The following is a 24,872-nucleotide window of genomic DNA, read 5'->3' as shown; positions in this document are numbered from 1 at the left end:
CAAATAGTGTCTTTTTTTAAAATTTATTTTCTTTTTTTTTTTTTTTTTTTTTTTGCTGCATTGGGTCTTCATTGCTGCACGCCAGCTTTCTCTAGTTGTGGTGAGCAGGGGCTACTCTTCATTGCGGTGCACGGGCTTCTCACTCCGGTGGCTTCTCATTGCGGAGCACGGGCTCTAGGTGCACAGGCTTCAGTAGTTGTGGCACGTGGGCTCAGTAGTTGTGGCTCACGGGCTCTAGAGCACAGGCTCAGTAGTTGTGGTGCATGGGCTTAGTTGCTCCGAGGCATGTGGGATCTTCCCGGACCAGGGCTCGAACCCGCGTCCCCTGCATTGGCAGGCGGATCCTTAACCACTGCGCCGCTAGGGAAGCCCCTGAATAGTGTCTTTTGATGCACAAAGGTTTTTAACTTTGATGAACTCCAATTTATTCTTTTGTTGCCTGTACTTTTGATGTCATATCCAAGAAATCACTGCCAAATCCAATGTCATGAAGCTTCTAAGAGTTTTATAGTTTTAGCCCTTATGTTTAGGTCTTTGATCTAGTTGGGGTTAATTTTTGTATATGGCGTAAGCTAAGGTTCCAACTTCATTCTTTTGTAAGTGGATAACCAGTTTTCCCAGCACCATTTGTAAAAAAGACTGTCCTTTCTCCATTGAATGGTCTTGGCTCCCTTGTTGAAAATCATTTGACCGCACGTATGTGAGGGTTTATTTCTGGGCTCTCTGTTCTATTCCATTGGTCTATACATCTGTCTTATACAGTACCACACTGTTTTGATTACTGTGCTTTGTAATAAGTTTTGAAATCAGGAAGTGTGAGTCCCCCAACTTTGTTCTTCTTTTCCAAGGCTGTTTTGGCTCTTCAGGTTCCTTGAGATTTTTTTTTTTTCCTACAAAGAACATTGTTGGGATTTTTTAATTATTATTTTTCATTTATTTATTTGTTTTTTGGCTGCATTGGGTCTTCGTTGCTGCACGCGGGCTTTCTTTAGTTGCAGCAAGTGGGGGCTACTCTTCATTGTGGTGTGAGGGCTTCTCATTGCGGTGGCTTCTCTTGTTGCGGAGCACGGGCTCTAGGTGCATGGGCTTCAGTAGTTGTGGTGCTCGGGCTCAGTAGTTGTGGTGCATGGCCTTAGTTGCTCCACGGCATGTGGGATCTTCCCGGACCAGAGATAGAACCTGTGTCCCCCGCATTGGCAGGTGGATTCTTAACCACTGCATCACCTGGGAAGTCCTGAACATTGTTGGGATTTTGATAGGGATGGCATTGAATCTGTAGATTGCTTTGGGTAGTATGGACATCTTGACATTATTAAGTCTTCCAATCCATGAATATGGTATGTCTTTCCATTTATTTGTGTTTTTACTTTCTTTCAGCAACATTTTGTAGTTTTCAGTATACAAAGCTTTTGCCTCCTTGGTTAAGTTTATTCCTAAGTATCTTAATCATTCTGATGCTATGGTAAGTGGAATTGTTTTCATAATATCCGTTTTGGTTTGTTCATTGTTAAGGGCATAGAAAAGCAACTGACTTTTGTGTGTTGATTTTATATCCTGCAACGTTGCTAAATTCATTTGTTAGTTGTATGAGTTTTGACACATGTAATCCCCACCACTGGCTTCTTTCTCTTAGCAAAATTCATTTGAGAGTCATCCAAATTATTTTGTGTTTGAGTAGTTAAAAAGGAAACTGTTTCTTTCTACTTTTGCAGAAAACTTCTGACATGAAATGTGTTTGGTTTTTTCCCCACACCAACCCATTCTCCAATACTCTATGGACACTAACTGGGTGAACTACAGTTTAATTCAATTCTGACACTAACTGGAGTTCGTGCAGATCCCACAGGTTAAGGGCTCAGTCCCACAAGACCTCCCCCCACTTCAGATGTCAGTCTCAAATCCAGGTTGTCGTCTGTGCTTTTGGGCGACCAGCTATAAATCAGAGGTACCTACAACCCCCTCCTCTGGTTCGATAATTTGCTAGAACAGTTCACAGAACTCAGGAAACCAGTTTACTTACTAGGTTGCTGGGTTGTTTTTTTTTTCAATTTATTTTTTGTATTCCCCTCCTGGTTTATTTTAAAAGATACAACTCAGGAACAGCCAGACGGAAGCAATACATAGAAAAAGGAATTGGGGGAGGGACTTGGTGCTTCCCCAGGTACGCCACCTTCCCAGCACCTTGATATGTTAAGCAACCCAGCAGCTCTCCAAACCATGTCATTCAGGGATTTTGATGGTGGCTTCATTATGTAGCCACGATTGACTAAACCATTGGCCATTCCACTGGTGATTAACTCAACCTCCAGTCCTGGTCCCTGAACTGGTCCAGCCTCTCTAATCACATGGTTGGCTCTCCTGGCAACCAGCCCCCACCCGGAGGCTGTCCAGGAGTCCCTAGCAGTCAGTCATCTCGTTAGCATACAAAAAGATACCTATTACTGTGGAGATTTCCAGGGTTTTAGGAACTGTGTGCCAGGAAACCAAGGCTGAGACCAAATATATATATTTATTCTTTCACAGTACTTATGGTCCCCGACTTATGATAGTTCGACTTATGATTTTTCAACTTCATAATGATGTGAAAGCAATACGCATTCAGTAGAAACCGTACCTCAAATTTTGATATTTTCCTGGGTTAGTAACATGTGGTCTGATTCTCTCTTGTGATCCTGGGCAGTGGCAGCAAGCTGCAGCTCCCAACCAGCCACGCAATCATGAGGGTAAACAATTGATACACTTAACAACCGTTCTAGACCCATACAACCACTCCGTTTTTCAGTTTCAGCACAGTACTCCATAAATTACATGAGATATTCGGCACTTTATTATAAAATACACTTTGCGTTAGATGATTTTGCCCAACCGTAGGCTAATGTAAGTGTTCTGAGCACGTTTCAGGTAGGCTAGGCTACACTGCGATGTAGGTAGTTTAGGTGTATTAAATGCATTTTCAGCTATTGATATTTTCAATTTTTGGTGGGTTTATCAGGACAGAACCCTGTCATAAGTCAGGGAAGATCTGTAGTTCATGTCTGTGTTTTTGGAATTGCTGAATAGTATTCCATGGCATGGATCTGCTACAATTTATCCATTCACCAATTGATGCACACTTGATTTGGTTGTTTCTAGTTCTTGGTGACTATGAACAGAACTGCTATAAACATCAGTCAGCAGGTTTTTGAGTAGACGTATGTTTTTATTTATCTTGGGTAAATATATAGGAGTGGATTTGTTGGCTTGTACAATAAGCGTGTGTTTAATTTCATAAGAAACTGACCAACTGTCTTCCAGAGTGGCCGTACCACTTTGCATTCCCATCAGCAATGAATGGGAGTTCCAGTTGCTCTGAATCCTTATCACCACTTGATTTCGTTGTCAGTTTTTGTTTGTTTAGCATCCTAGTAGGTGTGAAGTGATAGTCCATGGTTTTAATTTGCATTTGCCTAAGGAGGAATGATGTTTCCTCTGCTGATTTGCCATCTGTTTATCTTCTTTGGTGAACTGACCATACTTTTGCTCATTTTTTCACTGAGTTATTTGTCTTCTTATTATTGAGTTTTCAGAGTTCATTATGTACGCTGGCTACAAGTCCTTTGTCAGGTATTTTCTCCCAGTCTATAGCTTGTCTTTTTATTCTCTTGACAGTGTCTTCTGCAGAGCAGTTTTCAATGTTTTTAAAACGTTTTTTGAAGTTTGTTTCTAAAAGAAGTTTGAATTTTTGACTATTTAAAATGTCTGGTTTCTTTCCTAAAATTGGAACATCTGGTTGGTCAGTGTCCCCAGCTCCACTCTGCTTTTTATGTTGGCCGCCTGACCCCTGGAAACATTTGCTCTAATGGGAGGAATGTGCTCTGATGGGGGTCAAGTCAGCAGAGGGCAGCAGTTAACATTTTGGTCTGAGGACTCACAAGACTTTGGTTTGAATTCTGACCCCACCATGACCTTGCTGGGTGACATAGAGCCAATCATTCTCCTCTCTGAACCTTAAGTTTCTTCATCTGTAAAATGGAAGCAATAAAGTCCTTCCCCATTCCCTCACCCCAGGACTGGCCCGGAAAAAAGGCTCAATATATGGAAGTTGATCACTGTCCTGGCCTAGGAGATTTCAGATTTATTTCTTGGCAGAGGGAACATTCAAATAAAATCTTAGGCTGACATTCAGTAGTAGGACCAGAAAGTGTGTGTGTGGGGGGGGTTCTATTTCTTCCCCCTACCCCCTTGTACCCACCAGAGCATTGCCTGAAGTCGGCTGACCAGTCTACTAACCCCCTCACTTTAAGGGTAACAGACCAGAGAAGGCAGTGACCTTCTTGAAGTCACACAGCATGTCACAAGCACACAGCTCCCCACTCTCATCCTCAAATCTTCATACTGATTGCCTTGCTGAGTTCACTCCCCAAGTGGCATATATGGGACTGATAGGCTTACAGTTGCCAATGTTTTTTGAGCTCTTTGTTAGGCACCATTCTGAGCGTTTTGCCTGTGTTAACGTTGGTCACCTGGATGACCTGAGGCAGATGGTGGTTGTCCCCATTTTGTAGATGAGGAAACTGAAATTCCATCTTTCCCTCAAGTTACACAGCTGGGAAGTGGCACAGCCAGCTTTTCCCTGACTCATCCTGAGGGTCTGTCTTGCCAGTGCCACCAGGCTGTGTCCTGTCCTTATGTAGCTGTATCTATGTCATCTGTCTGTATTTCTGCTCAAGCCACACCAGTTTCCTTGCTGGTCCTCCAACAAAAACCAAATCCTGCCACCGGGCCTTTGCACTTGCTGTTTCCTCACCCTGGAGTACTTTCTCCTACCTCCTGACCTGTGGCCTACTCCTTCTCATCTTCCAGGCCCTGCTCCTGAAAGATATCCTGGAGATATCACTTCCTCAGAGAGGCCTGCCTCAACCATATCAGCAAAAATCACCTCTCCAGTCACCCACCTAGTTTTAATTCTCTGCATGGCAGTCCGTATATTCATTCATTTACTCATACATTGATTCATACGATAGACAGCTGTTGGACATCCACTGCGTGCCAGGCCATGTTCTTGGCCCAAAGTATACAGTAGTGAACAAAGCAGACAAAAGTCCTTGCCCTGCAGAACTTAGTTCTAGAAGGGAAGGCAAACAGTGAAGAGTAAAATATAGAATGTGTCAGGTAAGTAGTATTTATTTTAAGGAAGGGAAATGTGAAATATAAGGGCAGGGGTTGACATTTTAGATGGGTTGGTCAAGAGAGGCCTTCCTGAGGAGGCGACATTTGAGAAGGGGCCTGAAGGAAGTGAAGGAGGAGCCAGTGGAGATCTGGGCAAGGGATCTTGCAAAGGCCCTGAGGCAGGAATGTATCTGGAATGTTAAGGAACAGTAAGGAGGCCATTATGGCTAGAGCAGAGTACGTGAGGGGTAGACTGGGAGGTCGTGGGGCAGGGTCTGTGGGCACAGCAAGGACTTTGGCTTTTGCTTTGAGTGAGCTGGGAGCCATAGAAGGTTCTGAGCAGAGGAGCGATGTGACCTGACTCAGGTGTTCACAGGCTCCCTCTGGCCGCTGTAGGAGAGCAGACTGAGGGGCAAAGACAGGAGCCTGGGGACCAGGGCAGAGGCGAATGTACTGGTCCAGGCAAGTGATAAGGTGGGGCTGGCCAAGGAAGAGGTGCAAAGCGGACAGATTCTGAACAAATTTGGTTGATTTGAGGTGCAAAGGAAAGGACAGAGCCAAGGAGGACCCCACGACTTTTGGGGTGTGCGTTGCTGCTAGGTTAACCTGTTGATAGTCTAGCCCTCCCCGTGTCATCTCTGTGAGGGCAGATCATGGTCTGTCTTGGTCCCTGCTGTGTCTCCAGCTCCTGCAACAGGACCTGGCCCACAAAGGCGCTCAGTCACTCATCTCTGTCATTTCCTGTCTCCCATCTCTTTTGGGGTGTCTGTCTCTCTGCCAGGAATTTCCTTGGTCCCCTTATTCCTCTTGACCCACCCCCCAATGCCATCTCAGCCCCCCTGACCCCTCTTCCTGCCCGCCCCTTGCAGCTTGGAGGCGGAGAATGGGCCGACGCCATCGCCAGGCCGCAGCCCCCTGGACTCGCAGGCGAGCCCGGGCCTCGTGCTACACGCTGGGGCGGCCACCAGCCAGCGCCGAGAATCCTTTCTTTACCGCTCAGACAGCGACTATGACATGTCACCCAAGACCATGTCCCGGAACTCGTCGGTCACCAGCGAGGCGTGAGCACCCCTTATCCCTACCCGCCAGCTCTTCCAGGCCTGGCCCCAGCACAAGCTGCCCTTCCCAGCAAGGAGGGGGACACTGCCCAAGTCCCCGTCCACTCGCACACCCGTCCTCCCTAGTGAAAAGTAAACAGCACCCTTCTCCCCTGTCGAGGGCTCAGTCCCTCTGTAGCGTGTCCACCCAGTGGCGTATGAGCGCCCACCCTATCTCTGCCCCCTGCCCAGCCACGCTGAATCCCTCCCTCAGGCCCAGCCCGGACTCAAGTCCATATAGTACCCGCCCACCCGACCTGCCCAAGCCCACTCCTACCCCTTGGTTTTTGGGGACCTGGCCCACGTCATCCCGTCTCTCCAGCAAGAAGGGAGCCCCCCCTGGCCACCACTTCCTTCCAGAGTGTCCACCTTGGCTGACCCCCCTCTTCCTCCCCAACTCCGGGCTTCCCAAAGCCAGCCCCCCTTATCATGACCACCTGTGGAGGTGTGTGCACTCCCGATCTCTTCAGCCCCCTTCCCTCTCACCCAGTCCTCCAGCCCCGCCCCTACCCATCGAGGCATCCATCTCACCTCCCCGCGGCTCCTTCCGGCCCTCCGCGCCCTCCCCGCCGCTGGTCTCCCCAAGCCCAGCCCCTATGGTGTGTTCATCGCCCTCCTTTTGTCTCTTCGCCCACCCACACCCCTGAGCCCTTCTCCCTGCCCGGCCCCCCGCAGCGTGGCCACCCTTGTGAGGTGTAAATGTCCTCCCCCCACCGACCCACAGAGCCCCCTTCCTACCCACCAGCCTCCCCGGGCCCAGCCCCCCCCAGAGTGACCCCCCCAGAGACTTGCTTCCCTGCACCCCAGCCCCTTTCCACCCCAGGCCCTTGGGGGTCCCACTGTGAGGACTCCTGACCTGCGCCTGTCCTTGTAGGCACGCAGAGGACCTCATCGTGACACCATTCGCCCAGGTAAGACCCTTCCCCTAAGGAGGGAAGGGGCTCTAACCTTACCCCACACTTGGGGACGGGGCCCAGCCCCCGCTGCCCCTCTGGGTGGACCACTTTCCTCACTGTGGCTCCCCAACCCAGGTGCTGGCCAGTCTCCGGAGCGTTCGCAGCAACTTCTCCCTCCTGACCAATGTACCCATTCCCAGCAACAAGTAAGTGGAGGCTGGGCCCCAATGCCCCATGATCATGAGGCTCAGCACACCTAGGTTCAACTCTCCGTGCTGCTGTGTGACCTCAGGCAGGCACTTGACCTCTCTGAGCCTCTGTTCAGGTGACAGCTCCCTCTGAGCCAGTAAAGCATTGTGATTCGAATGCCTAAGACACAGAAACTTTTATAAATAAAGATGGGGGGGTCTGGACAGAATTCTTAGGTGGCCAGCCGCCCCAGCCTCTGGGCCACTTCTGGCCCTGATGCCAACTTGCTGGGCAAATAGCATCCTGTGGTGCCTCGGTTTCCCCTCCATAATACGGGAATTTAATAGTGTCTCCATTAGAGAGCTGCTATGAGGAGTTCAGAAGGTGATATATAAAAAGTGCTAGAATATTGCCCAGCACATAGTAAGTGCTCGCTAAATAGAAGTAGTTGTTATTATTTGGGGGCAGGGGTGTAGCTGAGAGCTGCTGGTCCCTCTGGGAGTGGGGGGCAGAGCCATCCTCAAGTTCAAGGAGCTGGGGGGAGGGATGATCAGGGAAGCAGGGACTTCGGAGACACAGGACCTGACCCTACCAGCCGTGTAGTCTTGAGGAAGCCAGTTCACCTCCTGGAGCGTCAGTTTCCTCATCTGTAAAATGGGTTCTTGTGGGGCTCTGTGAGAGGCTGCGGGCAGAGTACATGGCAGCACAGAGAGGGCTCAGAAAAAGGAAAATCAGCACTCTTCACAGACAGGGGGAAGCAGAGATGGGGGAGGACCAGGCTGTTGTTGGAGCCCCATTTCTTTGCAGGCGGTCCCCGCTGGGCGGCCCAACCCCCGTCTGCAAGGCCACACTATCAGGTAACTAAGCCCCGGGGGATGGGAAAGGCCCCTCTTGCTGCCCCAGTGGGGGGGTCCCTCACCCTGGGAGCCTGTCTCACCCCCTTCTCCCTGCACCCTACTCACCTGGTGGGGCCCCATCACCTCTGGGGGTCTGCATGTGGACCCTCTCAGTCACTGCCCCGGCTGCCCCTTCTCCAGAAGAGACGTGTCAGCAGTTGGCCCGGGAGACGCTGGAGGAGCTCGACTGGTGTCTGGAGCAGCTGGAGACCATGCAGACCTACCGGTCTGTCAGCGAGATGGCGTCCCACAAGGTGTGCAAGGCCTGTGGGGTGGGGCCAACTGCTGGGGCGGGGTTAACTTTGGGGCGTGGCTGGTGGGCGGGGTCAGCCTGTGGCTAGAGCCTATGGGGTGGGGTCAATCCCTGGGCGGACTTTGTAGCGCCTATAGATTCTGACTTTTCCCAGGGCTGGGGGGCCCTGGGGTGTATGTGTGTGCGTGTTTGTATGTGTGCGTGTCCGTAGGCGACCATCTCTCCTGGGGGGTGGGTTGTATGTTTGTATGGTTTATGAATGTGTATCTGTGGCTTTGGGTCTATGTGGCTGTTGATTTGTTGGCTACACATCTGCAGCGCGGGAAGGTGTGTTCCACTAGGATCCAGCAGGAGTGGCATGCACGTGTGTATCTATGGAGTGTGTATAGGTGTGCACAGCTGATTACACGGGGCTGTAAGTGTGGGGGGCTGTGGCAGAGGGGTGTGTATGTCTAGAGGTGTGAGTTGGTCCAGATGTGAATCTGAGTGTATATCTCCATGTGTTTGTAACTGTGTGTGTGTGTGTGCACGCTTGCAGGGCTGCGGGAGAGGGTGCAAGGCTTCCATGTACAGCTGTGCAGACTGTGCACTGCACAAATCCAGGGGACACCATTCAGAAAGCAGGCAATGTGAATGACACTTCCTGGAGTTGTGCAGCATGATAGCAGCCCTTGTGGGGGGATGCCTATCAGGAAATGAATGTGCAGGTAGAGGTGTCTGTGTTGGGGGGTGCATACACCCATGGGTGGAGGTTTGTCTGTGAACATGTGAGTCTGAGGGCGCTTGTGTCCCTGAGGGTGTGTTGAGCATCCGAGAATGTGACCGTGTCTCTGAATGTAGGTCTGTGGGTGTATTTCTGCGATGGGGTGTGTGGGTGTGAGTGTGAGTATCCCCTTATGGATTTGTCAGGGCACATATGTGTCTAAGGCCACATGGGTATTTGTGTTTGTTTACAAGTGTGTCTGTGGGTGTGTTGAGTGTGTCTGTAAGTGTGTCCAGTATCTGGGTATTTATCCCTTAGTGTGTGTCTCCACATCTGAGTGTGAGTCTGCGTTCTTGGAAGGGGTGTGTCTGAAGGCATTTGTATCTCTGTGAGGTCAACTATATACCTATAAATGTGTTGAACAACAGAGTTGGGACTCTGTGTGTGTGTGTGTGTGTGTGTGTGTGTGTGTGGTCAGCAAAGGACGGAGAGCATTTGGGTGTTGGAGTGTATTCAAGTGCATGAGTGTGTCAAGTGTCTGGCTGTATTGGCGTGGAAGGTGTGTCTGAGTGTGGGTGTGTCTGTGTGGGGATCATGTGGGTGTGTGTCTTTGTCTCTGGGTGTGTCCCCGGAGGGGGCACGTCCTCTCCAGGGTGTGCGTGCCTCCCTGCCTCTGCCCAGCAGCCCCAGCCGGGTCCTGCCCGAGGCCCGTGGGCTCCAATGCCCCTTTAACGCCCCCCCCACCTCCAGCACCACCTGACATCGAGTGCAGCCTGCCAGCGCTGCAGTGAGCACGCACACGCACACACACAGGCGAACACACGGAGCCCAGAGCCTCCGAGGCCTCCTCCTGGGACCCTTACCCTGCCCCCCCCCACCCCATGGGCAGGGGTCCCTGGCCGCCTCCAGCCGCCGCCGCCGGAGTGCCCATCGGGGCCAGGGGCTGGCGGACCATGTAACCAGGTCTGCTGCCGGGAGCGCGGAGGGGAAGGGAGCCCCCAGCCCTGCTGGGCCGGCCCAGGCCCCTCCGCGGCTCCCCCTTCCACTGCCCACCTGCCCAGCACCCTGCCCCCCCGCCCCCCCGCACAGTAGCTGCTAATCCCGGGACTCCCCAAGCCCAGCCTCTGTGTGCGGCAGCCCTGAGCAGGGCTAAGACTCCAAGATGCCCTTGGTGGATTTCTTCTGCGAGACCTGCTCCAAGCCATGGCTGGTGGGCTGGTGGGACCAGGTAGGGGAACTCGGGGTGGAGGATGGGCAGGAGACCCGGCTCTGGTCCTCCCACCTCAGACCCTCCAGCCCCCGGTCTAGGCTTGTGTGTGCAGCTGTGCACGTGTGCGGCCTGGACATGAAGCCTTGTGACTGGGTCTCTGTGTGTGGCCCAGGGCTGGGCGTGGATGGCGGGTGGCTGGGGGTGTGGGTCTTTCTCTGGGTGTGACTGTCAGTGCACACACGTGTGTGTCTGCAGTGGTGGGGGGCTGCCTGACTATATGCTTGTTTGCCTGGGTCAGGGACCAGGGGGTGGCCCTGGCTGAAATCACGTGGCTCCGATTGTGGTGTTGTGTTTGGGGCCATGTTTATGAGCCCAGAGCGGCGTGATTTTTCTGGGGCATGTGACCCTGAGTGTCAGTGACTGCCTTATTGTGTATGCTCCTTGGTTTGTGCGTCTGGGGCTGTGTAGAACTGTGTAATATGGGAGTCTGTGACTCTGTGTGCGGTTGTGTGACTTTGTGGGTCCATCTTGTGTGTATGTGTGTGAGTGTGTGTTTGTGTGTGTGTGTGTGTGTGTCTGACTCTCTATGTGTGCCCAGGCCTCTGGCAGCACTGGGAGGCAGGAGCGCTCATCCTGATGTGGGCCATGCGGGCTCACCCTTCCTGCTGAATGTCCCTCTTGCCTCTCTGGACAGAGTCTGCTCCTGCTTTGGGGGTGCTTTGGTGGAGCTTGGGGGCGGGGAGCCGATGCCCTTTCTCCTCATGCACAATGTCACAGCAGATGCTTGTGTGAAGTGCTATGGGGGGACCAGAAGGAGCCCCCAGCCTGGTTCTGGGTATACTCCGTCCATCTGTGCATCTGTCCACCACTCTGAAGTTGGGGGAGAGGGGGCTATGATGGGAACCCCCTCCCCTGGGTGACTGAACTAGGGTTTCCTCAGCTCACTATTCTCCCTGCCCTGGTCAAACCTCTCCACCCAGAACTTCAGGACTACATTCCCTCCTTCCAAACCAGGCTGGGGGCTGGGGGCTGGGACCCCAGGGAGTGGGGTCCCTGTCTGAGAAGACCTGGGCCAGGGGTTGCTCTGGGAAGGCAGGGGTTAAAGGGCCTGCCGGCTGCCCCCCCTTTCCCCAGCTCAGCAGCTGGTTGGAGGGGGAGTTGCTAAGGAGACTCCCATCACCATGGTGACGGGATTCTCCTGACACCCCATTGGCTCCCTGTTAGGTAGGAGCCCCTCCCTTCCACAGGTGCCCCTCTGGCTCCTCCTTGGGGGGAGAAGGAGGGAGTATGGTGAGAGGAGCCCCGCTTCCTCAGACAGGGAGGGGTATGCTGAGTCCTGACTCCCCAAGCCTGGGGACCCCCATCCAGAGCTGGGAGGAGAGGAAGGACTGACCCCTCCCCTCTAGCAGCCTGCTGAGGACTCTGTTGGCTGAGCAGAGAAGTGAGAGGGACTCATGGGTTCTTCAGAAGTTTCTTGAGAGGGCCTGGCCTCACCCCACCCCCCACACCTGCCATGACCCCATCATTCCTTCCTTCTTGCGTCCTTCACCTTAGTTCAAGAGGATGCTAAACCGTGAACTCACACACCTGTCAGAGATGAGCAGGTCAGGAAACCAGGTCTCTGAGTACATCTCCACCACATTCCTAGGTGAGTGAAGGGTGGCACTTGTGTGTGGGTTATGGGGGTGGGGGGAGGCATTGCATAACTGGACTGCAGGGGGCCACCCAGACCCTGGGTCCTGTTGCCCACATTTGCCCAGGGGACCCTGACTCAACTCCCCAAAGGTCAAAGTCACCACACTCAAGCGCTCCTATATCGTGATGCCCCCAAATTTAGTGGGACCCCAACTTCTATAGAACACACACATTTAAAAATCTCTCCAAGCTGCAAAGCTCCTCCAAACTCAGGGGAACCCCATTGGAACTCTTAAACTCAAGACCCCAAGAAACTCCCAAACTCAAATAGAATTCCTAAACTTTAAAATGCCTCCAGGCTGAAAAGTCTCCCAAAATTCACTAGAATCTCCAAACTTGGATTTCCGCCCCCCCAAATTCAGAAGACCCCTCAAACTTGAGAGATGTCCGAACTCAGTAGGGTTCTCAAACTTAAGGGAACCCCTGCCCTTAAGAGCCCATAAAAGACCCCTAAACCTTTCCACCAAGCTGAAAAGTCTCCCAAATTCAGTAGAATCCCCAAACTTGGTATGACCCCCCCCAAATTCAGTAGACCCCCCCAAACTTTAGATACCCAAATTTAATAGGATTCTCCCGCTTAAGAACCTGTAAGTGATTCCCCAAACTTAGGAGAATTTCCTAACTCAGTGGAACCCTGAAGACAGTAGAATACCCCAAATTCATTGGAACCCTCAAGCTCATGGGGATCTCCAACTCATCCTAACCTCATCCTGAACCCAAGAGACCTAGCTGAGGATATCCCCCACAAACTCAGGATAATTTCACCCTCAGAATTTGTCACCAAACGGAATTCAGGGTACCCCCCCATCAAGCTGGAAAGAAGGTTTCAGAGTTTCAAACACTCCCGCCAATGGGGGTGTGGTGTGCCTGAGATCCAGCCAATAAGAGCACGGCATGCAAATGAGCCCTCTTAGGCCCTGTCATTGACTGGCGGGCCCCAGGTCACAATGGGTGGCCCTGGCTGGGCTCTGGAAACCCTAAAGAGCTCAGGAAAGGGGCTTCTGGGGCTGGCCCCCAGGCAGGCTGGTGTCCAGGGGGTGGGGGTGGGGGTCCATGGAGCCAGAGACCACCCTTCCCTCCCGCCTCCCAGCGCTGTCCACCTCCACCCACCTCTGGGTCACCATGGGGGTGTCTTCCCTGCCTGCTGGATAAGGTTCCCTGCCTATCCGAGGCAGGCGGTGGCTCTCTCTAGCATCCCCACCCTGCTTCCTGACTTCCCACGCCACCCCCATGCCAAACTTGGTGATTGGACTGGGGCTACCGCATAGCTCTGGGCTGGCCCCAGGGTCCCCACTCCAGCCCACCACCTCCCAGAAGAGTTCCTACCTCCTCTCTGGTTTCCAGTCCATAAGTAACCAACAGCATGACACCCGGAATAGGTCTGCCCTCCTGGGTGAGACTTCCCAGGGCTTGAGGGGTTGAGGGGGGGTCTGAGAGCCAGATGAGGGAGCCTCTGTGAGGTTCTCATGCTGGCTTCTCCTCTATCTTCTGCAGACAAGCAGAATGAAGTGGAGATCCCATCACCCGCAATGAAGGATCGAGAAAAACAGCAAGTGCCACGGCAGAGACCTTCCCAGCAGCCTCCGCCGCCTGGGCCACGGTTCCAGCCGATGTCTCAGATCACCGGGGTGAAGAAGCTGATGCGTAGCAGCAGCCTGAACGATTCCAGCATCCCCCGCTTTGGGGTGAAGACCGATCAAGAGGAACTCCTGGCCCAAGTGGGTGGGGCCTCAGCGGGGGCTGGGCTGGAGAGGGGCAGGGTTCTCCTGGGGCCCAAAGAAGGACTGGGCTTTGGATCAGCCTGAGATGAGTATTCGGGTGTACCTGCTTTATGAGACTCTCCGGAGAGAGGGCGTGGTCTCAGCCGGTGTCCACAGGGGGCTCTGGAGTATGAAAAACAGCACTGAGTTGAGCCCACCTTGAGGCAAGTGTGCTGGCATTTTATACCCTTGTGTCAGTCATGGGCTGGGGGCTGTCCCCAGGGTGGATGGCATCACCCCCTTCACATAGCTCCTGTGGGGGAAGAGCAGATTTTTGACAAGGGGCAGCTGTGAGTCTTTGTAAGCAACAGCCCCAGCAGCTGGGTGATGGGTGCGTTGACCAGTGAAGGGAATCCGGACAGAGCCCAAACAGCATCCACTACAGACCAGACCCGGATTTGCCTCCTGGCTTTTCCATGAAATCTTAAGCCAAGGGGCTCCCACATTGATTTGTACAGTGGACTTGATGCAAGCCCAGTGGCTCCCTCAGCTGACATTTATTGTAACCCTCTGCGTGCCAGTACTGGCCAGGGCTATATTCAGTCATTCAGTGTTTATTGAGCACCTACTATGTGGTGGTGCTGTTCTGAATTCTGGGGAGACATGGAAAATTAGCCCATGTTCCTTTCCTCTCAGCGCCCAAGAGCAGTTTAACTGAGGCTGAGCTGTGCTTTGGGGTCAGCCACGCTGGGTTCACATCCTAGCTTTGCCACTTGTGAGATGCAGGGTCTCGGGTAAGTCATGTCGCTGCTCTGAGTTTTGGTTCCGTCACCTGCTATGTGAAATCAAGCGCTTAGTGCACTGCTTGGTGGATAATACACACTCAGTAGACTCTGGGGTTGCTTTGTTATTTTCTGGCCCAGTAGGACCTGGGCAGTAAATTCTATACTGCTGAGCATGCCATCTACTGGGTGAGCGATAATGGTGCCACTATTCAGACCAGGGTTCTGAACTCCTAGAAAAGAGTCTAGAGGGCCCTGGGCCTTGGGGGCTCCTGACCTCTGGCCTCCATCTCCACCAGGAATTGGAAAATCTGAACAAGTGGGGCCTGAACATCTTTTGCGTGTCGGACTATGCGGGGGGCCGTTCCCTCAGCTGCATCATGTACACGATATTCCAGGTAGGGCGGGCTGAGTGGGGCTGGATGCAAGGGAGGGGGCGGGGCGGGGAGCGGAGGGCCGGTGTGGGGGTCACCGCCCCCTACTCTTGCCCTCAGGAGCGGGACCTGCTGAAAAAGTTCCGCATCCCGGTGGACACGATGGTGACATACATGCTGACCCTGGAGGACCACTACCACCCCGATGTGGCCTACCACAACAGCCTGCACGCGGCTGACGTGCTGCAGTCCACCCACGTGCTGCTGGCCACACCTGCGCTGGATGTGAGCATCGCCTGGCCCCCATGTCTCCCCAGCTGCCCCCCACACTATCCATCTCCAATCTTCTGTTTATCTCTCTGACCCTGAGTCTCTGACGTCCATCTCTCTCTGACCCCGTTCCTCTCTCTCCTGACTCCCCATCTTTCTTTTTTTTTTTTTTTTTATAAATTTATTTATTTATTTTTGGCTGCGTTGGGTCTTCGTTGCTGCGTGTGGGCTTTCTCTAGTTGCGGCGAGCGGGGGCTACCCTTCGTTAAGGTGCGCGGGCTTCTCATTGAGGTGGCTTCTCTTGTGGAGCACGGGCTCTAGGTGCGCGGGCTTCAGTAGTTGTGGCTCGCGGGCTCTAGAGCGCAGGCTCAGTAGTTGTGGCGCAAGGGCTTAGTTGCTCCGCGGCATGTGGGATCTTCCCGGACCAGGGATCAAACCCGTGTCCCCTGCATTGGCAGGCGGATTCTTAACCACTGCGCCACCAGGGAAGCCCTCCCCATCTTTCTTGACTCCCCATCTCTCTCTTATCCAGTCTCTCTGACTCCCCATCTTTCTAACCCGTCTCCCTCTGCCCCCAGGCCGTGTTCACGGACCTGGAGATTCTCGCCGCCCTCTTCGCAGCTTCCATCCATGATGTGGACCACCCTGGTGTCTCCAACCAGTTCCTCATCAACACCAGTGAGTGGCCCGCCACGGGGGCGGGGCTTGCTGGGCTGGAGGCGGGGCCTGCGGCTCCCCTCCCAGCGGGGGGGCGCCCTGGGTGGGTCCTCCCCTCCCCTGACTGCCCGACCCTGCCTGGGCTACAGATTCTGAACTGGCGCTCATGTACAACGACGAGTCGGTGCTGGAGAATCACCACCTGGCCGTGGGCTTCAAGCTGCTGCAGGAAGACAACTGCGACATTTTCCAGAACCTCAGCAAGCGCCAGCGGCAAAGCCTGCGCAAGATGGTCATCGACATGGTGGGCGGGGCGAGGGGCGGGGACAGAGTGGGAAAGGTCACCTTTGGGTCAAGGGGGCACTGGGGAGGGCCAGGTCTGAGTCTGGGATAGAAAGGCCCCTAGTGGGGGAGACGTCCTTTGGGAGTGGGTCGTGGCGGCTGATTGTGCGGAGTGAAAACTCCAGAGGCCCTGCCCAGGTCAGTACAGCGGGCGGCCAGGCTTCGACGGCCCCTGTGACAACTTCTTGCCCACAGGTGCTGGCCACGGACATGTCCAAGCACATGACCCTCCTGGCTGACCTGAAGACCATGGTGGAGACCAAGAAAGTGACCAGCTCGGGGGTGCTCTTGCTGGATAACTATGCCGACCGCATCCAGGTGCCCCCCTCCCCGCACCGTACAGCGAGATTGGACCCTCTCCTCCCCCCTTAGGTCTGGGTTGCTGCCCCTCCCTCTGCTCCAGCTCCCAGGTTGCCCATCTTCCTGTCTCTTTTTTCTCTCCTCTCCCATCTAACCCTTGCCAAATCCCACCTCTCCATCCCATCTCCCGCCATCTCCTCCAGTTCCCTCTTCCCTTTCCTCATCAACCCGTTTCCATGTCCCCCACACCCGTCTCCCCACCGCCTCTTTTCCCTTCCCTCCCTCTGCCCTTTGCTCATCAACCTCGTCTCATCTCTCCCCTTCTCTCCCCCACTCATCGACCCTCTTCCCTCACCTCTTCTACCTTTCTCCATCTCCCCGCTACCCCTTCTCCCCTACTCTCCTTCCAAAGGGGAAGTAAGGAAGCCTGAGGCCTCAGACTAGGAGGGGGACACGGCCTCTGAAGGTCCCCCACCCCATACAGGTCCTACGGAACATGGTGCACTGTGCAGATCTCAGCAACCCCACCAAGCCGCTGGAGCTGTACCGCCAGTGGACTGACCGCATCATGGCCGAGTTCTTCCAGCAGGGCGACCGTGAACGCGAACGTGGCATGGAGATCAGCCCCATGTGCGACAAGCACACGGCCTCGGTGGAGAAGTCTCAGGTACAGTCTCCGCACCACTGGCAGAGAGCAGGGCGGCCCTCCTGACCCCACACCGGCCTGGAGCTCCAAAGGCCCAAGAGGGCCTAACCTGCCCGTACACAGTGTGAAGTTTGTCTTTGTCTGTTTTTTCCTTCTCTATCCTGATGGGAAATAGGCAACACTTTCTCCTCCACAAAATAATTGAACTGAGCCTCTGGACTCATAAGTAGATTTGCACCCAGACAGTTGTAACTCATTTGTAGCAACTGCCGTAACATCAGTAATAACACTTACCTGGCCCTTAGTTACAGACTTCATGTCCTTTCAGCCTCTCGGTTTCCCTATAATCTGGCCACTCATTTTGTGCCTGAGTTTTGGTGGATTTTGTTGTTGTTGTTTTTTGGCCACGCCACGTGGCATGCGGGATCTTAGTTCCCTGACCAGGGATTGAACCCGTGCCCCTCTGCACTGGAAGTGCGGAGTCTTAACCACAGGACCACCAGGGAAGTCCCTTGGTGGATTTTGAAATGAAGTTAAGTGACTCGTCTTCATCACGTGCCTTTTTAATTTAACGAGAGGGACAGAAACACAGTCTCGTAAAAGACAACACTGAAGTGTGACTATGAGAGTTTCTCACTCTCCCTGCTTCCAGCCTCCTCCCTGGTGAGACCTCCTCTTCCCGGTTCGGTGTGTATGCCCTTTCCATCCAGGGTTATGCAGCCTCAACACTGCTGGCGTTTGGCGCTGGATCATTCTTTGTGGTGGGACCGTCCTGTGCATTGTAGGGTGTTGAGCAGCGTCACTGGCCTCCACTCACTAGATGCCAGGAACACCCTCCCCTTCCTGCGGTAACAACCAAAAATGTCTCCAAACACTTCCAAATGTTCCCAGGGCATGCACATAGCCCCAAACCCCTGATGAAAACCAGTTTTGCTTGTTTTATTATGTATTCATGTTCACAAGCAACTTAATAGCAATAGTTTGTGGGTTTAGCTTTTTTAAAAAATATAAACTGTATCAATATATACCTTTTTGGGGGGGGGGCAGCACCGCATGGCTTGCAGGATCTTAGTTCCCCGACCAGGGATTGAACCTGGGCCCTTGGCAGTGAAAGTGCGGAGTCCTAACCACTGGACCGCCAGGGAATCCCAATGTATACCTATTTTTATACAGCTTGCCTTTTCTTTCCAAAAATGACTTGGAGATCTGTCCACATTATTACACATAGATTAAGCTTATCCTTTTTCACTGCTATATAGTATTCCCACAGAGACAGATGGATAATGGTTTGTGTTGTGTAGTGATTGCTCTGTTGGTGGACATATAAGTGTTTAGTAGTTAGGAATTCACAGTGACTCAAACAGGATAAAGCTTTATTGATTTTTTTTTTTTCTCTTATGTAGGGAAAGTCTGGAGAAACAGAATTTGGCTCTCTCTGGCTCCACATAGTTGGCAGGCACCCCAGAACTTTCAGTGTTTCTCTTCTATCATGCGAAGCTTGGGGCTTCTCTCCTCAGAGATGTCTCTTGTGGTCACAGATGCTGTTGAAGCTCCAGCCATTCCTCCCTGGAATGTCGGGGAACTAAGATCCCACATGCCGCATGGTGTGGCCAAAAATAATAACTTAAAAAAATAAACTAATTCCCAACTGATGTATATATGGAGGTGTTACCAGTTTTTGTTTGCATCTCATACGTGTTTTTTTTTCTTTTTTTCTTACTTGTGCAAGAGTTTTTCCAGGGTGGCTCTGGAGAAGCAAGACTGCTGGGTCCAAGGGTATCAACATCTTTTATTTTTTTTATTTTTTGCTGCGCCACGCAGCATGCGGGATCTTTGGGACTTCCCTGGCGGCCCAGTGGTTGGGTCTTCACCTTCCAGTGCGGGGGTTGGTGTGGGTTCGATCCCTGGTGGGGGAGCTAGGATCCCACATGCCTCGTGGCCACGGAACCAAGACATAGAACAGAGGCAATATTGTAACAAATTCAATAAAGACTTTAAAAAAATTTTTTATTAGATCCCGCAGCATGGCGGTGCCATCTGCACCAGCAGATCCCTGGTTTATTCTTCCTTCTCCCTCCCTCAGGTGGGTTTCATCGACTACATTGTACACCCGCTGTGGGAGACGTGGGCTGACTTGGTTCACCCAGATGCCCAAGAGATCCTGGACACTTTGGAGGACAACCGGGACTGGTACTACAGCGCCATTCGGCAGAGCCCATCGCCACCACCTGAGGAGGAGCCCGGGGGACCAGGCCACCCCCCTCCACTGGATAAGTTCCAGTTTGAGCTGACGCTGGAGGAGGAAGAAGAGGAGGAGGTGTCCACTGCCCCAGGTGCAACTGAAGTGCAGGAATTGTCCACCGCCCAGGATGTGTTCCCAGCTGAGGAACCGTTGGAGGTCGATGGCCAGGACCAGTCTACGGAGGTGGAGGTAGAGGAAATGTACTTGACCCAGCAAGCAGACTCAGCAGATAGTGTGGCTAAGGGTCAGGACGCGTCCACGCCCCCAGATGCATCTGTAGGCTGCAGCAGCCCCCCTGCCCTGTCTCCTGAGAGCCTCCCTCTGCCTGTCTTGAGGACCCCGCCCCCTCCAGAGGAGGACCCGGGCCTTCTGGGCCTCCCCTCCACGGCGGCCGAGGTGGGGGCCCAAAAAGAGGATCAGGCTGCCAAAAGGGCGTGCTGTGCCTGCACAGGAACATCGGGCGAGGATCCATCCACACTCCCAGCTCCTGGAGGGTGGGGGTCAGCTGGAGGCCCTACCTGAGCCTCAGCCTCTACACCCCGTTGGCCTCCCTGCCTCCCGCCACCGCCATCACCCCCCCACCTCCTCCACTGCCTCAAAGACTCTTGGGCCTCCTGAGAAAAAAGAAAACAGAAAAGTGGGGTTTTTTCTCTTTTCTTTTTTTCCCCTTTCCCCCCACCCCCTCCCATGGGGCCTCTTTTTGGAGGTGGGGGCTGGGGAACAAGGGGCTGAGGTCCCGGAAGGGATTTTATTTTTGGAATTTTAATTGTTACATTTTTAGAAAAAAAAAACAAAAAAAAAACAAAAAAACCCAGGATGAAACACAGCAACTGTAGATGCTCCCGTTCCCAGCTCCCCTCGGCCAGCTCCAACCCCCTCCCCCGCTTCCCCCCCCAGAGCCCCACGTTCCCCCCTCCCCCCCCCCCCCCCGCTTCCCCCCCCACGCTTCCCCCCCCTTCCCCCCTCCCGCCCCGCGCCCCAGGTTCCAGGCTCAGTCTTCCGGCCTCTTTGGTCTCTTCACCTGGTGTAGGGTCTCCCTCCAGACTTTTCTTCTGAATTTGGGAGGGTCTCTAGAACCCAGCCAGGAATAGCCATTCTGGGCGGGGCCTCTGGGGGCGGGGAGGGGGCGCCCCATGAGCTCTCTGACGTCCCCCCCAGAAGTCTTCAGCCTCATTTTGCACAAACCTGGCAATACTGACTTGGGGGACGGGCAGGGGGGAGACGGGGATTTTAAGGATGCAGGGGTAGGGTGTTGGAGGGACATTCACACCACCCACCTGGGGTCTGAGGTTTGAGGAGGGCCTGATCCACCTCCCCCCCTCCACTGGCCACACCCCTTTCCCCTTCCAGTCTGGTTTCCTTTTGAATTTTCTCCGTTTGCGGGGGCGGGGGACGGCTTGGAGCCGCACCCCTCCTTCCAGCTGCTTCTCCTCTTGTTTCTGCCTTAATGATTCCCACGGCCATAGGAGAGGGGGTTGCAGTGGCTCCCACCTGCACCTTGGGTGGAGTAAGGCCAGGCCCAGAGTCCCCATCATGGGCACAGCCCCCTCCCCAGCATCCTCCTGCCCCCCTCCCCGACTCTTTGCCCTAGGAGGAAGCAATAACGGTGTACACCCACGTCCCCTTTCTGGGCAGCCCTTCCCACCCTGGCAGCCAAGGTCATCTCTCCTTTGCCCGCACCTTGCCAAGCCTCCCCCTCTACCCCTAGCTCTTCCCCCAAGCAATACGACAGACAGATGCAAGGCCATTTTTCTCCAAGCCATGGGGGGCTGTTTGGAAAGAAAGACCCCCTCTTCGCCTTCCGCTCTGCCCCTCAGCCTGGCTCTGCAGCTGGGCAGGACCGGCCTCTCTCTCTCTCATTTCTCTCCCCTCCAGTTCGGAGCACACGGTACTGTAGCCCCCAGCTCCCCCCAGCCTTCCATCTGTCTGTCCTTCCCTGTGGGGAGTACCACCCGCTCCCACCCCCACGATGCTGTACAGGGTTCATTTTTGTAGTGAAAGTAGTTTCAGACCCAGCCGGCCACCGGAGTGGGCCTTTTTTTTTTTTTTTTTGTTTTCCTTCTTTCTTTGTTTTTTTCTTTCTTTCTTTCTTTTTTTTGTACATACTGTAAGGTTGGTTTGTAAATTATTCTACAGAGGCAAAAAGGGAAAATAAATTTGCCCTTCCCCCGCTGACTCAGGGGAAGGAGGGGTTGGGGGTCTCCCGATGGGAGTCTCCATTCCTGCTGTATTATACAAACTGTACCATAGACCCCAGAAGTGTGGACTCAGCACTGTTGTTGAACGGCGAGTCATGTCATCAGAGAGGGTGAGGGAGGACTGGGCAGAGCCTGCCCCTCCCCCGGCCCCAGGGCCAGGAGTGATCGGCAACTGGGGACAGGGACCCCGGGGAGTGGGGGGGGGGGAGTCAGTACCCCCTTGAGCTGCTCCACTTTGATGATCAGTCAGTAGGTCTGCTGATCGATACTCAGTCCTTCGATCTTGTCTCCAATTAAACCGAGGCTTTCACCCATCTTCCTGGCTGATGTGGCTTCCTTTCCCATCCTGTTTCTCAAGGTGTGTGTCTCTCTCGCTATCTGTCTGGGGAGGTGTGGGGAAAATGAGCGGCCTCTCTCCCTGCCCCTTCCCAAGCAGATAGAACTTGAAGGGGGTGCAGACAGCTTGGCGGCAGGCAGCCCCCCGGCCTGGGCCAGGTCCAGGCACAGGGGCTGCAGGTTGTAAAATGGAGGTTCAGACCACGCAGTTTTTAGAGGCCAGCAGACCCAGGTAAGCCTTGTTTCTCTCACGTGGAGCATATGTGACGCAAGGCGGGTTCTCCTGGTACCACGAAGTCATTCCTGGAAACCTGACTGACCCCCACCTCCAACATCTGGTTGCCAGGTCATGACAAAAGCTCTTGGATCAAATTCTGCCCTGCAGACATTAAACTTGATTTATTAGCACAAGAGAATTTACATCTGTAAGTTCCATGAATTCTGGCCATGATAGTGTTGCAGCCCTCAGGCTGCATTAAAACAAAACCAAAACAAACAAACAGACTTGACTATCCTAAAGCCTGTGAACCTTATGATGTATATCAGACAAGCTGAATCCTCCAAGTTCACAGAGGACCAGCTTGGGAGTTTAGCTCTGTTTTTCCAACGAGTTCATACAAGATCGGGGAGCTAGTGAGTCTCAGATATTTTAACCAATCCACTTATTTGAATACTGTTAACTCCACCCCTGGGAGCCCATTTTTCCAACCTTTATCAGCCTAATTAACAAGCCCCGATTTCACCAATAAAACGTTTCTGCCATTCATTATGCTAATTAGCAAAACTTCCCTTGTGAATAAAGATGAAGATGGAGGAAGTGTTTGTGATGCAGGTTTTCAGATTAGAATACGGGCTGCCTCTGGTGTGTAATAAACAGAGATACACACGTACACACACAGTCCTTAAGTGGTTAAGCACAGTGGGACCGGTATATATTCACAGCATGTGTCTTCTGAAACAAAATGATGGCAGCTTGGGACTTCCCTAGTGGTCCAGTGGTTAAGAATCTGCCTTCCAATGCCGGGGATGCGGGTTTGATCCCTGGTCGGGGAACTAAGATCCCGTGTGCTGCGAGGCAACTAAACCCGCGTGCTTTAGGGCCCGAGAGCCACAACTAGAGAGCCCGCGTGCCGCAACGAAGAACCTGCACACCACAACTAAGACCCGACGGAGCCAAATAAAAAAATACTGAAAAAAAAAAAAAAAAAGATGGCAGCTTCCCTGGATCTGAGGATAGGCCGACCCACCTACTCTGCTATTTGTCTCTAGTGGCCAAGGACTGGTTTGGATCCCAGCTGTAGCTGTGTGACCTTGGGCGTGATCTCTCTGACCTGCAATTGTTTCATTTATAAAATGGGGTTAACAAAAGTTCCAGACTAGAGAGGGTGTCCAGTGAAACTTTCTATGACGATAAAAATGTTCTATGTCTGCGCTATCCAATAAGGCAGCCACTAGCCACAGGTGGCTATTAAGCACCTGAAATGCGGCTAGGGCAATTGAACTGGAGTTTTAATTTTCCTTTACGTTAAGTAGCCACGTTTAGCCAATGGCTACTATATCTGACTGTGCAGTATTGGCACTTAAGCGAGAGAGTTAATGTAGAGGGTTTAATGTATACAAAGGTTCTCCTGCTTGACTTTGACTTAAAGATTCATAGTAGATATCCTGGGCCAGAGGAGCAGGGGCCAGCCTGGACCCAGGGGGGAGGAGCAAAGCTGAAAAACTAGGTAGAAGTTTCCAGGGAATCTGAATTTTGCGCAAGAAGCAACGAGGAGACACAGTTGTTTTCCCGAGGGTGTTTCAAAGGGAAGCAGAGTCGGGGAAAGGGTGTTGGGCTGGGGGTCAGGAGGCGACAGTATCAATCCCAGCCTGCAGGGGTTAGGTGGGTGGCTCTGGGTGAGCCTTCTTGCTCTGGACCTCAGTTTTCCCAAGTGTAAAAGGGTAGGAGTGATGTCCCACATGCCTCCTGAGTTGGGACTTGGTGACAGTCTGAGAATGTGGGTCAAAGGATAGAGGTGGCATGTGACCGTCAACTGGCTCTTTAAAATTCTCCTGTTGGGGAGTTCATCTTTCCTCAGGGAAAGGTGGCCAAGGGCAGAGAAACCGTGTAATCTGAACAGGACAGGGGGCCCTGGGAAGGGGTGGAGTCGGTTCATTCTTTGAGGTTGACATCAGCCACTTGCAGGCTTCAGGGGTCTGGGGCAAATGGCTCCACCTCGCCCAGGCTTTAGAGGGCTCCGCCCTATGCTAAACCCATTACTCAGATTATTTTATCAACTTTCCAGCTGTTCTTGAGATACGTACTATCATTTTGCAGATGAGGAAACTGAGGCTGAGAAGTGATCTCACAGTGTTGAGAAAATTCAGGGAAATAAGGCAGGGATCTCACTTCACCCAATGCCTGTTTGACAATGATAGCTGCCTGGTACTTTTATATTATTATTGCTATTTTAGTTCACATGCACAAAATCCTGAGATGTGGGTAATATTTCTCCCTCTTTTCTCAGCATAAAAATATATGGAAGTAAAATGAAAAGAAGACAGTTTTCTTTTTTCACCTATTGGCAAATAATGAAAAGATGGGTCATCCAGGGGTAGGCAAAGCACTTTCATAGCTCGTTGGTGCTGGTAGAAATTAGCACATACAGCTTTCCAGGAGTGGTCTGACAATATTTATCAAAAACATAACTGTGCATGCATTTTGACACAAACGTTGCACTTTCAAAAATATTTATCCTAAAGAACCAGTTGGTGCTCGCTTCGGCAGCACATATACTAAAATTGGAACCATACAGAGAAGATTAGCATGGCCCCTGCCCAAGGATGACATGCAAATTCGTGAAGCATTCCATATTTTTGCAAATCAAAACTACAGTGAGGTATCACCTCACACCAGTCAGAATGGCCATTATCAAAAAATCTACGAACAACATAACAG

At 52.8% G+C, this 24,872-nt stretch overlaps 1 protein-coding gene and 1 non-coding gene across 6 annotated transcripts in view; both read left to right on the top strand.

The window, feature by feature from the left end:
* PDE4A (phosphodiesterase 4A) overlaps positions 1 to 22,751 on the top strand; it is a 42,340-nt gene extending 19,589 nt beyond the window's left edge. For all 5 annotated transcript variants that reach the window (XM_068537009.1, XM_068537005.1, XM_068537006.1 and 2 more), the window contains 14 exons: positions 6,018 to 6,209; positions 7,120 to 7,156; positions 7,277 to 7,347; positions 8,138 to 8,187; positions 8,368 to 8,480; positions 11,947 to 12,040; positions 13,582 to 13,805; positions 14,869 to 14,967; positions 15,064 to 15,228; positions 15,792 to 15,891; positions 16,020 to 16,174; positions 16,408 to 16,530; positions 16,997 to 17,179; positions 19,242 to 22,751. In XM_068537009.1, the coding sequence (XP_068393110.1) occupies positions 6,018 to 6,209; positions 7,120 to 7,156; positions 7,277 to 7,347; positions 8,138 to 8,187; positions 8,368 to 8,480; positions 11,947 to 12,040; positions 13,582 to 13,805; positions 14,869 to 14,967; positions 15,064 to 15,228; positions 15,792 to 15,891; positions 16,020 to 16,174; positions 16,408 to 16,530; positions 16,997 to 17,179; positions 19,242 to 19,922 (2,287 nt within the window). In that variant the 3' untranslated portion in view covers positions 19,923 to 22,751. The remainder of the gene's footprint in view (positions 1 to 6,017; positions 6,210 to 7,119; positions 7,157 to 7,276; positions 7,348 to 8,137; positions 8,188 to 8,367; positions 8,481 to 11,946; positions 12,041 to 13,581; positions 13,806 to 14,868; positions 14,968 to 15,063; positions 15,229 to 15,791; positions 15,892 to 16,019; positions 16,175 to 16,407; positions 16,531 to 16,996; positions 17,180 to 19,241) is intronic.
* A 1,934-nt stretch (positions 22,752 to 24,685) lies between these two features.
* LOC137760395 (U6 spliceosomal RNA) lies at positions 24,686 to 24,792 on the top strand. Its single transcript, XR_011073340.1, has one exon. It is a non-coding gene; the product is annotated as a U6 spliceosomal RNA (small nuclear RNA).
* The last annotated feature ends 80 nt before the right edge of the window (positions 24,793 to 24,872 follow it).

Source organism: Eschrichtius robustus, chromosome 2, assembly GCF_028021215.1.
Source record: "Eschrichtius robustus isolate mEscRob2 chromosome 2, mEscRob2.pri, whole genome shotgun sequence".
NCBI classification, from domain to species: Eukaryota; Metazoa; Chordata; class Mammalia; order Artiodactyla; family Eschrichtiidae; genus Eschrichtius; species Eschrichtius robustus.
Note: the sequence above shows the minus strand (reverse complement) of the source record. Positions and strands in the feature narration are given on the sequence as shown.